General features: G+C 30.9%; 1 protein-coding gene across 1 annotated transcript; it reads left to right on the top strand.

Annotated features, from left to right (window-relative positions):
• Positions 1-1,388: 1,388 nt before the first annotated feature.
• LOC122010498 lies at positions 1,389-8,901 on the top strand. Its single transcript, XM_042567035.1, has 5 exons — positions 1,389-1,566; positions 2,512-2,762; positions 8,468-8,503; positions 8,597-8,695; positions 8,803-8,901. Exons 2-5 carry the CDS (start codon positions 2,604-2,606, stop codon positions 8,899-8,901), a joined length of 393 nt encoding a protein of 130 aa, XP_042422969.1. The 5' UTR covers positions 1,389-1,566; positions 2,512-2,603.
• The last annotated feature ends 4,141 nt before the right edge of the window (positions 8,902-13,042 follow it).

The raw sequence follows: 13,042 nt of genomic DNA, 5'->3' as shown, positions 1-13,042 counted from the left end.
TGGGGAAGAATATTACAGTCAATATGATGGACCAGGTGAACAACGTCCAGGACCTTTTGTGAACTACTTTACTAAGTGTGGGATTGTGCCTCAGTATACCATATTTGACACACTTAGTCAGAATGGTGTAGCTGAGCATCAGAATCAAACTCTAAAAGACACAGTGAGAAGTATGATGACCTTCACTTCTCTACTGGAGTCTTTGTAAGATGAGGCTCTTAAGACTACAGTTTATTTACTCAATACAGTACTTAGTAAGATAGTAATTAAAACACTTTCAAGATGTAGACGGGTAGACAACTTAGCATTAAACATTTACATGTCTGGGGTTGTCCAACTGAAGTTGGACCTTACAGGCCTAACAAAAGATACTGAACTTAAGAACAATTAACTATAATTTTATAGGTTACTTTGAGAAATTAAGAGGTATAAATTTTATAATCTCACTAAGAGATTCTTCTTCTTCAAAAAAAAAATACAAATTTATTAAGGATAGTGAGAGTGATAAAATCAGGAAAGTATATTTTGAGAAAAGTGTTGGTGATCCTCCTATGGTCACTATTAATGTGATGAGTAGCGGTATGGTTACTATGTTGCATATTATAGACATTGCACATTCAGTGAACGTAGTGAACTGAGATATTCTCATGACATCTCCAATACAATTAAAGGAGTCTATCACTGAAATTAAGGTATTGACTCATATTGATGAGCAAGTACCTCAACGATCTCAAAGCCTTTAAGGTGATTCACAAAGGAATAGAGAATTATAAATTCTCATGATTATATTTATCTCGAAGAGCATAATTTTGACATAGAGTTGGAAAGTGCAAAAAGAGTTGAAATCTATTGTAAACAATGATGTTTGAGAATTTGTCAAATTGTCTAAGTTCGAAATTCATTGATTGTAAATGAATATTTAAAATCAAGCAGAATTCAAGAGGTAGTATCGAAAAGTATAAGACTTATCTTGTTGTCAAAGGATTCATTCAGAAAGAAAACATTAATTACAAGGAGACTTTTCCATCTGTGTCGACAAAAAACTCTCTTAGGGTGCATTTAGTTTGCAGTTATCCTTGATAATCTTAGTTATCCTTCTGAGATTATCAATGAAAACTCTATTTGGTTTAGGTAATCGATGATTTTCGAGTAATATTTCATGCTCAATACGTCAGCAAAAGGGATATGCAATTCGGAATCAGAAAATCAAAGAACAGTAAATATTTTTTTAATTCCAAGATTAATAAATTTTTGTTTCCAGATTTATCGCCCAATATTTATAGTTTGGGATAAAAATACCCATAAGAATTTATTAAATGACAATTAGGCCTACTTATTCCCAACTTCACCAATTCACGAAGTCACGATCGCGAAGCCTCTAACTCGCAAAACCATAGTAGAGTCATCGTTGTAAGGTGAAACCTACTTCGGCATTTGAAGGCATTCGAAGGTGTCCCCACTCCGTGAAGAACTCTAGCGGCGTTCCACTCGGGAAGGCGTCCCACTCACGAAGGCATGGCTTTTACGACTTACGATCGCGAAGAATCCTAGCGGCATTCTTCACAGGTATATATTTGATTAACAACAAGATTTCAGGATTTTTTTTGTCTGATTGGTTGTCGTGAAACCCGACCTTGACCTTTTTTTCCCATGAAAGATCGTGTTTTTAAGCTGAGCATTTCTCTTTGTTTTCTTCATTGGATATCTCTGATGAATTTCTGTCTAGGTTTGCTTGTTTTAGCATTGTCTTTATGCCCTTTTGCCCTTTTGTTTTAGGTTCTGTTTAGTTTTTGCTAATTTGATATTTTTCGACCAACTATATCTTGATTCAGGGGTAATACTTGTAAGTTGAACCTACAAATTCTGTTTCAACTGATCCTTAGGTAATTCAGTTCAAAGTTCAGAAATCGCTAATTCTATTCCTATGTTTTCTTATTTCAGCAACCCCTAGTTAGATGCCTTTATACCAGCCTCTAGTTAGATGCCTTTATACCAGCCTCCTTAGCAGTGATATGGATTTCTACACCAAGAATTCAATAGATAAAAGATCAAACTGAATCATATAGAAACCAGTAAATCTTTCCTTTAAGTTTCTCTTAGTTTTTTTTTTATTGTCAGCTGATTACTCTGATTTTTTTTTTCAATCTAGAGATTTATGAACCAACTCTCTTGTTTCTCTTGTTTGCAGATGCTATTTTTTTTTCCAACAACCATGGATTTTAATTGTTTTGTTGTACTCAGTTTCAGTTTTGAGAGATCTGGAGTGCAATGGATTTTAATCGTTTTGTTAATGCATCATTACAAATTTACCTGCATCACATGTGAACTTGTGTAAATTCATCACACGGTGACTGCCTGTGAAGAAGATATGAAGTTTTGTGAAATAATTATAATAGTATATATATATATTAGTTTATGTAAATTTAATGTTTTTTTGATAATATAAGAATTATATGAAAATTTCAAATCTAAAAATGCTACATGTCTTCATTTAATTTGGTTTGTATGCAGACACGAAATACATTAGCTACCACTTATTCAGCGCCTCAGCGCCTCAGAGATCTGCCAGCTCAGCTGCTCTTTTAATTGGAGATCCTACAGTTATGTGGGACAAAGCTGGAAACTTGGTTCTTCCGCGAGCTAATGTCATGAAGCTGAGAGATCGTCTCAGAAATGAAGAAGTTGCTGCAGGTTTATTCCTTTGTGGAACCAAAAATGGCCCAACATATTGTCGTGAGCCTATGGCACGCCGAGCAGAGCAGGTTTCTTTTCTATTTTTCAGCTTTTACTTCTGATGTAAAATTTTCTGCACATGACTAGCAAATGTCTTACAAAGCATATAAAGGGTATTGTTATATGAATCATATTTTGGATTTTTTGCCAACCATTTTGACTTACTGTTGGGAAATTCTTGTGGCTGGTTCTGAGCAAGGTATTGAAACTTGACAAGTTGGTCTCAGATTGGTTAGCAAGGGTGATAGGTTGACAACTGTTGCCAGAGAATGGAATATAGGTTTTGCCTGCTTCACGGATGGAAGGTATATATACACTACCAGGAAAGGAACACGGTCATTTTTTGGAATCCCAAATTCAATGTTATGATAAATAACCTTCGATTCTTGTTTGGGTGTTTTCCACTGTAATAATATTATCAAAATAAGTAATCGAAACACGACGAGTTATTCATCCCCTAACTATAAATCTATCCTAACAATCTACATCAACATAAGAGGTAGTCTCACGTAATATAAGAGATTTATTTTGTATCCACCTCAAAAAGAGGTGACTAATCCAAGGATCCACATGCGACACACACTCCACTAATAAAAACACTCATTCTCGATAACTACCGAAGGTAGAGAAATCTCGTACAATACTCACACACAAGATACAATACACATAAGAAGGAAATACAAGTATACAAAAGAAAAATCTTTCCTTGTTTGACCTTGTTGTTGAAGAATGCATCTTAAACCTTGGAAATGCAACAACACTTGTCCCCAAGAGCTTTCATGAATTGGCTGTGAATTCTAAGAAAAGATCGCGTGAGCTAGAGAAGAAGGGTTGCAACGTTTGTACGCTTCGTCGCCTTTATATCTGCGCTTCTAGGGCTTCCAATCAATTGGGGCTCCTCCCAATCAATTGTCACATCAGATCCTAGTGATCTCGATCATCCAAAACTTGCATCCTGCGTAAGAGTCATATCCCAATCGATTGGGGAGGCTTGAATCGATCGACTGATCGATTCAGAGCGCCTTTGTGCTCTTCGCTGGAAAAGCCTGAATCGATTAGCTGATCGATTCAACTTTCTCGCGTCACATGCATTTTCAGCCCCCAATCGACCAGCTGATCAATTGGCGGTGCCCAATCGATTGGCTGATCGATTGGCGGTGCCCAATTAATCGGCTGATCGATTTGCGAGGATTCTATTTACGCGATAAACACCTCCAATCGATTGAGCTGCTGTTTATCGCAGCATTCTCCCAATCGATCGGCTGATCGATTGACCATCCTTGACTTGCTTAACTCAAGCTCAAGGGTCCCCAAATCCAACATCCAATCAACCGTGACCTGTTGGAACTCCTCGTGCCTAGCATCCGGTCAACCTTAACCTATTGGGATTTCTCTACCAAGTGTCCGGTCAATCTTTTGATCCATTTGGACTTTTCTACTCGTGCCAAGTGTCCGGTCAACCTTGACCTACTTGGACTTGTCGTCTCGTACTGAGTGTCCGGTCCTCCATGACCCACTTGGACTTCCACCAGATGTACGGTCACCCTTGACCCATCTGGATTTCGTCGTGTTAAGTATCCGGTCAATCCTTTGACCTACTTGGGCTTCCTAACACTAGGTGTCCGGTCAACCTTGACCCACCTGGATCTCCATGTGCCTGCCTTCACTCACCAGGTCTTTCCATCTGCCTAGCTTCACTCACTAGGACTTTTCATCTGTCTGGTTTCACTTATCAGGATTTTTCATCTATCTTACTTCACTCACTAGGACTTTCACCTAACTTTACTCACTAGGATTTTCCCACTGTCTGGCTTCACTCACTGAGACCTTCACCTGCCTAACTTCACTCATTAGGTCTTTTACCTGGCTTCACATATCAGGATTTCCCAATTGCATGACTTCACTCGCCAAGACTTGTCCAGTCGAGTCTCCAATCAATCTTGACCTACTTGACTTTTCTTCATATCGAACTGGTCATCCCTTGTCCAGAAAGGAATTGTACTAACAAACTCCCCAATCGGAGGATCACATCTATAATCTCCGTATATTATCAAACATCAAAATCCAAATATCAAAACTCAAACTTAGTTAATATGATCAATCTGATCTAAGAAATATTACATCAACAAAGATTATGATAGATGTCAGAATGGCTTACCACTCCTTGGGACTAATTGCATATGGAAGGAAGGAACCGGTGTTTGGGCTGGCATTAGGTCACCGGTCGATTTGGATGCATTTGGAAGGTCTGAAAGTGAAGTTGGAGATTCCAATTGCCAAATAATGGATGCTTATCAGTTGGACAGGGGACCTATATATTTTTATACCTGTTTGGTTGTTCCTTTATTATTCAGAAATACAAAAATATAAACATCTTTTGACTGATTGAAAAAAAGGATAGAGTCAGATTGTCAATGTGAACTTGGTCTCCCAATTCTACACCATGTAGTCTAAACATTATGATATCTAATAGACATTATTGTTGTTGTTATTTTTTTTTTTTTAAATATTAATTATCAACCAATGGAAAAAGATTTTTTTTAATAAATTACTGTTGTCTCTAGTGAAGGTAAGATGATTGATTGTGTGACATTCCGTAAGTTCTATTGTGTGATTTTAAAATTTATAAATTAATTATATTTATTTATTAAATATATCAGCAACCTATTAATAATAATATTAATATTTTTAAAAAAAAAAATCAAATATTAAATTAATTTAGTTGTAAAAATATGTAGGATTAAATACGGGTAATACAGTAAATGTTATATTAGGTTATACACTAAAATCTCTAAACAAATAAATTTTTATTGCATTATCTAGGATTTAACCAAACGACATAAGTTGTATTTTAATTCTTATAACCTTGGTTATATCATTACTTGGTAATCATATAACTAAGGTTATGAATGATAACTTAAACCAAACACACCTTTAGGGTGCGTTTGGTTCGGGGTTATTCTCGATAACCTTGGTTATCCATCCAAGGTTATCAACAAAAACCTTGTTTGGTTTAGGTATTCGATGATTCCTAAGTAATGTTCCATTCCCGACACGCCAGCAAAAGGGTCATGCAGCCCGGAATCGGAAAACCTCAGAAAACTAAGGTTTTTCTTGATTCCGGGGTTAACGAATTTTTTTTACCAAAAATACCCTCCGATAAGAAAAAACATGAAAAAAAGAGAAAAAATGTAAAAAAAATATTAAAAAATGTAAAAAAAAATAAAAAAATGTTTTAAAAAATTTAAAATTTTAAAATATATTTTTTTAAAAAATTAAAAAATATAAATTTTAAAATAAAAAATAAAAAATAAAAATTTTAAAAAAATTTAAAAAATTTTAAAAAAAATTTAAAAAAATTTAAAAAAATTTAAATATATTTTTTTTAATTTAATTTTTTTTAAAAATTTAATTTTTTAAAAAAATTTTAAAAAAATTAATTTTTTTTTAAAAACAAAAAATTTATAAATAAATAAATAAATAATATTAAAAAATGTAAATAATATAAATAATATAAAAATATAAAAACATTAAAAAAATAAAAAAACACATAAAAAAGTAAAAAAATATACAGGAAAAAGAAAAGTAAAAAACATTAAAAAATAAATAAATAATAATAATAATAATATTATGTATAGTTGGTTTTGTAATTGAGGGTAATATGGTAAAATATTAAATTAGGGTATTCATTAAAACCTTCAAACAAACAAGTTTTTGTTGCATTACCTAGGTTGAACCAAACAACATTTGGTTATGTTTTATTCCCCATAACTTTGGTTATGTGATTACCTGGTAATCACATAACCAAGGTCATACATGATGACTTGAATCAAACACACCCTTAGGGTAATCATGATACTTGTAGCTCATTATAATTTAAAGCTACATCAAATAAACGTAAAGATTACATTCCTCAATGAACACTTAGAGAAGTCTATATATATGTATATATGATGCAATCGAAGACCTTTAAGTTTAAGGACTCAAAACACCTAATATGTAGATTAAATAAATCTATTTATGGTTTAAAATAGGTGTCCTGTCAATGGTACCAAAAATTTTATCAAGTGGTTACCTCATATGATTTTAAAGAAAACTTTGTTGATCAGTGCATATATGTCAAGTTAATTGGGAACAAGTTTATTATACTTATTTTGGGCGTGAACGATATATTGCTTGCCTCTATCTGGTAATTTTGAAATCAAAGATCTTGGTGAAACATTTTTTATTTTACGTATACAGATCTAGCGCTATCGTTCAAAAGACATTCTTGGACTTTCACAATAAGCTTATATTAAAAATCTACTTATAAGGCATGACATGTAGAATTGTACACTTGATGACACACCTATGTCAAGAGGTGACAAGTTTAGCTTGTATACTAGTAGAATTTTGGCCTTTTACTTCGCCACTCTTTACTTCGGCGATTGTTAATAACGAAGTAATATATAACAATTAACTTCATTAATAATACTAGCGAAGTAAAATATTATTTTTTACTTCAGAATTTAAAAAACATGAGCTTTACTATTAATTTTAATAATATTTTACTTCGGTACATTCTTCAACCTTAGAATGAATGAATTTGAGCAGGCAAGTCTTTGTCATTGGCCTATTTCTCACTTTCTATTAATGTAAGAGTTGGAATCTTGATTATAAAAAACCCATTTTTTGGGAAAACATAAATTAGGCCTATTTCCTCTCCATTTGTATGTTCCTTGTTCATGTTGATGTGTATTTCATTCTCAGATTTCTGGACATTACATCCCCATTGGATGCTATGGGTTCATTAACCAGAAGTTATTAGAAAGAATGCCAAATGGACAATGCAATTAGCATATAGATGTGATTGTTTTATGAATTCTGTGTATTGAATCATTTCTCTTGAGCACTCATATTAGCTACAATTCATTATTTGTAATTATGGTTGGTAAGAATAAGATATTAAGTTTTTATACTTTGCTGCAACCTATGAATTTAATTGTCAACATCCATCTTATGCTTTTGTTTATTAGATTTGAATTGGTTCTTTAGATGGTTTATGATTGTTGCTCAGATGCTTGAACAATTTTATTACACGGCATATGCTTACACCTCCAAATATGCTAGCACATGCAATATTAATTTGTTTGCTTACAAGTAATTCTTTATTAAGGTCATGGTTCCAAATAATAGGTAGTCAACGGCAAAGAAATATGCTTGTTGAAGTTCCTAATATCTTAATTTCATATCATGGCAATCCACTTCTATGTCTTCTCATAAGTTTATTATTAGCTTGTATAGGATATTGTTGGTTTTACTGCGATTGCTGCTAGGTTCTGTCACATGATTCATGGATTTCTTCCACTAAATATCTACCTTCAATATGCATGGCTTTTCCTATTTATATATATGTCTGTAAATTTTCATTCATTATTGTGTATGGAAATTAACACATGCATGTTCTCAGTTTGAATTGGGCTTCATTTTTTATTTTCTCTAATAATGCAGTTCATTAAAATTTTATAATTTTTTAATTTCATCTTCTTTGAAAGAGTTAGTAAGTTAGTATAGTAAAGTAACATCATATGCATTCTTATGAATAATACTTTTGATTTGATTTGATTGGTAAACGGGAATTGGATGATCTTTTACCTTTATTTTTTTGCAAAAATAAACAATATTGTTCTACCATCAGATAAATACATGATTTAAGCATATCATTGAATTGATTATGTTTTATGATCTCCTAAAGGGTACTGCTAAAGCACCAGGTTTTAAGCAATTGACGGTATGTATTGTACATATATATATTAACACATGAATGGATAGTTCTTATTATTTGGATTGTAATTGTTGCATTACTTTTTTGATTACATTATAGGGTAATCTAAAACAAAGTGGTTCTGTTGAATGTGGATATTGTATGATGAGGTACATGAAAGAGATAGTTGAATGTGAAAATCCACAGTTGGAGAAGATGGTGAGTTTCTTCTTTATGATATATAATGAATGTAATGATTTTATAAATCTAATGCATTTTTATAGATTTTATAAATCTAATGCATTTTTGTTTTTTTTACATAATAGTTTGCAAGAACAATCAAGAATCAATATTACAACCAATCTCAATATGATGAAGTCAGAAGTGAATGGAGCGAATTTATCTACTCGTATCTAGATGCCTAAATGGGTCGTGTAGGTTAGGATAAATATTTTATTTTACATTATGGATTTTTGGACATACATACCTGTGGATACACTTTTGGTTTGTGGATGTATTTTTTAGTTATGCTTGTGGAGTTATGGATATATATATACTTGTGGATTGATGGATAAATTTCTGGATTGTTATGGTATTTATCATTTTGTTATATATATATATATTGTTTAATTTTAATGAAGTGAAAAATATATTTTTACTTCGTCACATTAAAATTGTGTCGAAGTCAAAGGTAACATTTACTTCATCACAGTTTAATAATTGCGAAGTCGTATCTTATCAATTACTTCAGTATAATACAAAACAATGAAGTCTTGACAATCAATTACTTTGTTAATAAATATAAACAATGAAGTAACATAATACCAACTATTTCGATTAATAAAAAATATGGTGAAGTTATAGATTATATTTACTTCGCCAATCAATATAAACTGTGACGTTACATATCATATATTACTTCAGCACATTACACAACCGATGAAGTAAAAGATATTATTTTACTTCGGCAATCCATTTAAATCATGCAGTTATATATCATGTTTTACTTCGGCATTTTACAAAACAAACGAAGTAAAAGATATTTTTTTACTTCAGCATCGGTCCAACTTTGAACCGGTTTTGCCTCCTTGAACCGGTCAAAGACTTCACTTTTTTCCTGGATACGACTTCGGTAATAGGATGAAGTAAAATAGTACCCTATTACTTCACGTGCGTCTATTTCGGTAATTATCTATCTATGACTTCGGTGAATATACGAAGTAAAAAGTCAAAATTCTACTAGTGTATAGCAGTGTCCACGACTTGCACTTGAAATAAATAAGATGGAACAATTCTCATATGCTTCAGTAGTGGGAAGTCTCATTGTGCACAAGTTTATACACGGTTAGACATAACGTTCGTAGTAGAGATGTTAGGCGGATATGTAAATAACCTAGAACTGTAGCACTAGAAAGCGGTTAAGAGAGTGATGCAGTATTTGTAAAGAACTAAAGGACACATGTTCACGTATCAGAGATGATATCACCAGGAGGTGATTGGATATTCAGACTCCAATTTTGTTGGATGCTTGGATAACAGGAGATCAACTTCAGACTATATTTTTATGCTTGTTGGAGGGGCTATATGTTAGAAGAGTGTCAAGCAAATGCTACTAGCCACTTCTACTATAGAATCAGAGTTTATAGCATGCTACGAAGCATCCAATCACATGTTTGGTTGTAGAATTTTATCATATAGCATTGTAGATTGTTAATCGTAATGATAAATCATTGAAGATCTACTGTGATAATAAAGTTACAAAACTTTATGCTAAGAACAATTGTAATTCGTTGAAATCTAAGCATATCGACATCAAGTTTCTAGTAGTTAATAAAAGAGTTCAGAGTCATCAGGTCATGGTAGAACATATCAACACAGATTCTATATTGGTCGATCCACTCACCAAAGACTTTATACCTAAGGTGTTTCATGCATATATATTATAGATATGAGAGTCCTTATGGAAGAAGAACTCGTCTAGTCGGAATCTGTATTTATTTTATTACTTATATTTGATAATAAAGATAAATATTTTTGTTTTGATTATTGTAAAGTTCTTAAAGTTTAAAATATTCATATAATTTTATTTATTTGCTGGACATTCTGAATTACAATATCATAATTTACTGATGTTGTTTAGCATTAGTGTTTATAAATGTGATATAAATTCCTTTTGGAATCATAAAGTTTGGGTCATGATTTGCTCTTACAGTTTAGTATAAAGTATTTACAGATATGATCTAACATCTTTTGAGGTTATTTTAGGACCAGTTGAAAATTGACTTGTATTGATCACATTTTATGTAAATTTTATACTATATATTTGCATCTTGATCTCTGTCATTAATGACATTAGTATTATGATTACTGTTTGTGCTTGTTACGATTATATATAATAGATATAGTCTTTTTAGTCCTATACCAATGAAGTTAATAATCTAGATTGTTTACAGATGTATCTTGTACATATAAAGTTTGATATCAAATAAATTGTTACTTGTATTTCATATACAACAAACATGTAGTCAAAGTGAGAGATTGTTGAATTTTATTATCCTTATTAGGGAGATTTATTTGTAAATTGAACACGCGAATACAATGTAAACTCTTTAAAGTGATATAACTTAGGTTTATTGAGTTTCGAGTTATTGGATATGAGTTCATGTGAAATCGTTTAGCATAATCCGTTATTATCTATGAGCTAATAATGATTGGAATTCCTATATAAAGGTGAGGTCTCTAAGGGTTTAGGATAATCTTGATAGAGCTCTTAATTTCCCCACCGACTTAGAACTTTTCGACGCCGTCAACCCTAGCACCACAAGCAAGATCTACTTTGTTTGCTTACACTTTTTCTTCTATCTCAGGATCTTCCGGAAGACGACACTAAAGGAACAAAGATAATGACTCTTCAATTAATTTCCTTATCATGCTTATATATATATATTTTTTATATCATGCTCATGTTAAAACTAGATCTTTTTTATTTTTGTTTTCCTATGTACAAGTTGTTATCTGGTATTTAGAATTTATATGACTTAAGTTTTTACAAGAATTTATATGTCACTCTTAAATTGCAAATCTCAAATCTTGCCTTCACAATAATTAGAGCATTTTTCTTGAGCTTTTTAATTCCATTTTTCTTGAGCTTTTTTATTTCAAAAATCTTTTAAAAATTCTCCCACAGGAAATGCTCTTGTACGACTCAGTTCAATGTACATATTTTACGTCATCCATGATAAATTGATAATTATGCACATTCGGATAGGTTAACTATGGATGCAAATGAATCAAGCTCCTTCATGAGTTTTACAAGTTGACTTAAAAACATATTTGATTCATATTTAAAATTATTAAATTCGAGCAACTGAAATGTGTGTGATAATTTTTTTTTAATTCGAATCCATAGTATTTTATTCTATTATTCATGATCGTTCGTGAGAAATTCTAATTATTTTTATATAATTTTAATTTAAATATATTCAAATGAATGTTCGAATAATTCGAATTAAATCCAAATTTAAATTATTTCGAATTATAATTTAAATATAATTTAAATTGAACTCAACTTCGAATTTTATTTTGAATGTAGTTCGGGCCAATTATTTATGTTTTTAGGATTTGAATCCAGCTTTGAATATTATATATATTTTTTAAACTCAAATTTAAATATGAATATTTTTATATTATTCAGCTCAATATAATTCATTTGAACTCAGAGCTGTGCTCCTCTAAATATTCACGTAATTATTGAAGGCATGTACTACTTTAATTTTTCATAAAAAGGAGCCTTAAATTTTGATCTCGGATGATTAATATGATTATAAGATGTTTTTAATGAATTCCAATTTATGGGTGTAATAATTTTTCATTGTATTAAATTGTTTTATAAATTCTATATATTTTTTTTAAATAAATTTATATTTTACATTTTATGTGAATATTTTATTTATTATTAACTATTTTATAAACTTAAATTAGTCGATAAAATTATATATTAAATGTATATGCATAATTTATTCATCAGAGAATTTTTAATATTGGATGACACTGGATGATTAATAATTTATTTTTCTATTAATTCAGGGATAAATGAGAAAATAAATAAATTTTGAATGACTTTTATAAAAAAAAGTTTATTTGTGAATTCATTTGAGTTAAGGGCATCTGGTAATTGTATAAGATTTAAATTTTTATTCAACTGGATCAATCTTGAACATATATATTAAATTTATTAATATATACTACTTATCTTATCTTTGTGCATATGTTGTATGTATAATATAACACGTGAATATATATAAATTAGATTTAGTAAGAATGCACTAGGTCTATAAAATAGTACAAGTAATAGATTTTTCTTTAGAAAAAATTAATTTAATTTTTTATATGAGATATTAAAATGATAAAAATAGATACAGCTCTTAACCAAAAGTCGAGAAAGATATATTTTATACCATCATCAATCTAATGTATTTATAGAATCTTCTGATTTGGCAGTATTGTAAAACCTAAGATATGAGACTAAAGAAAATTATGACAATACATATTTGTTTTAATAAAAAA

The sequence above is a fragment of the Zingiber officinale genome, chromosome 8A (assembly GCF_018446385.1).
Source record: "Zingiber officinale cultivar Zhangliang chromosome 8A, Zo_v1.1, whole genome shotgun sequence".
Taxonomy (NCBI): domain Eukaryota; kingdom Viridiplantae; phylum Streptophyta; class Magnoliopsida; order Zingiberales; family Zingiberaceae; genus Zingiber; species Zingiber officinale.
This window is presented reverse-complemented; position numbering and strand designations above follow the sequence as displayed.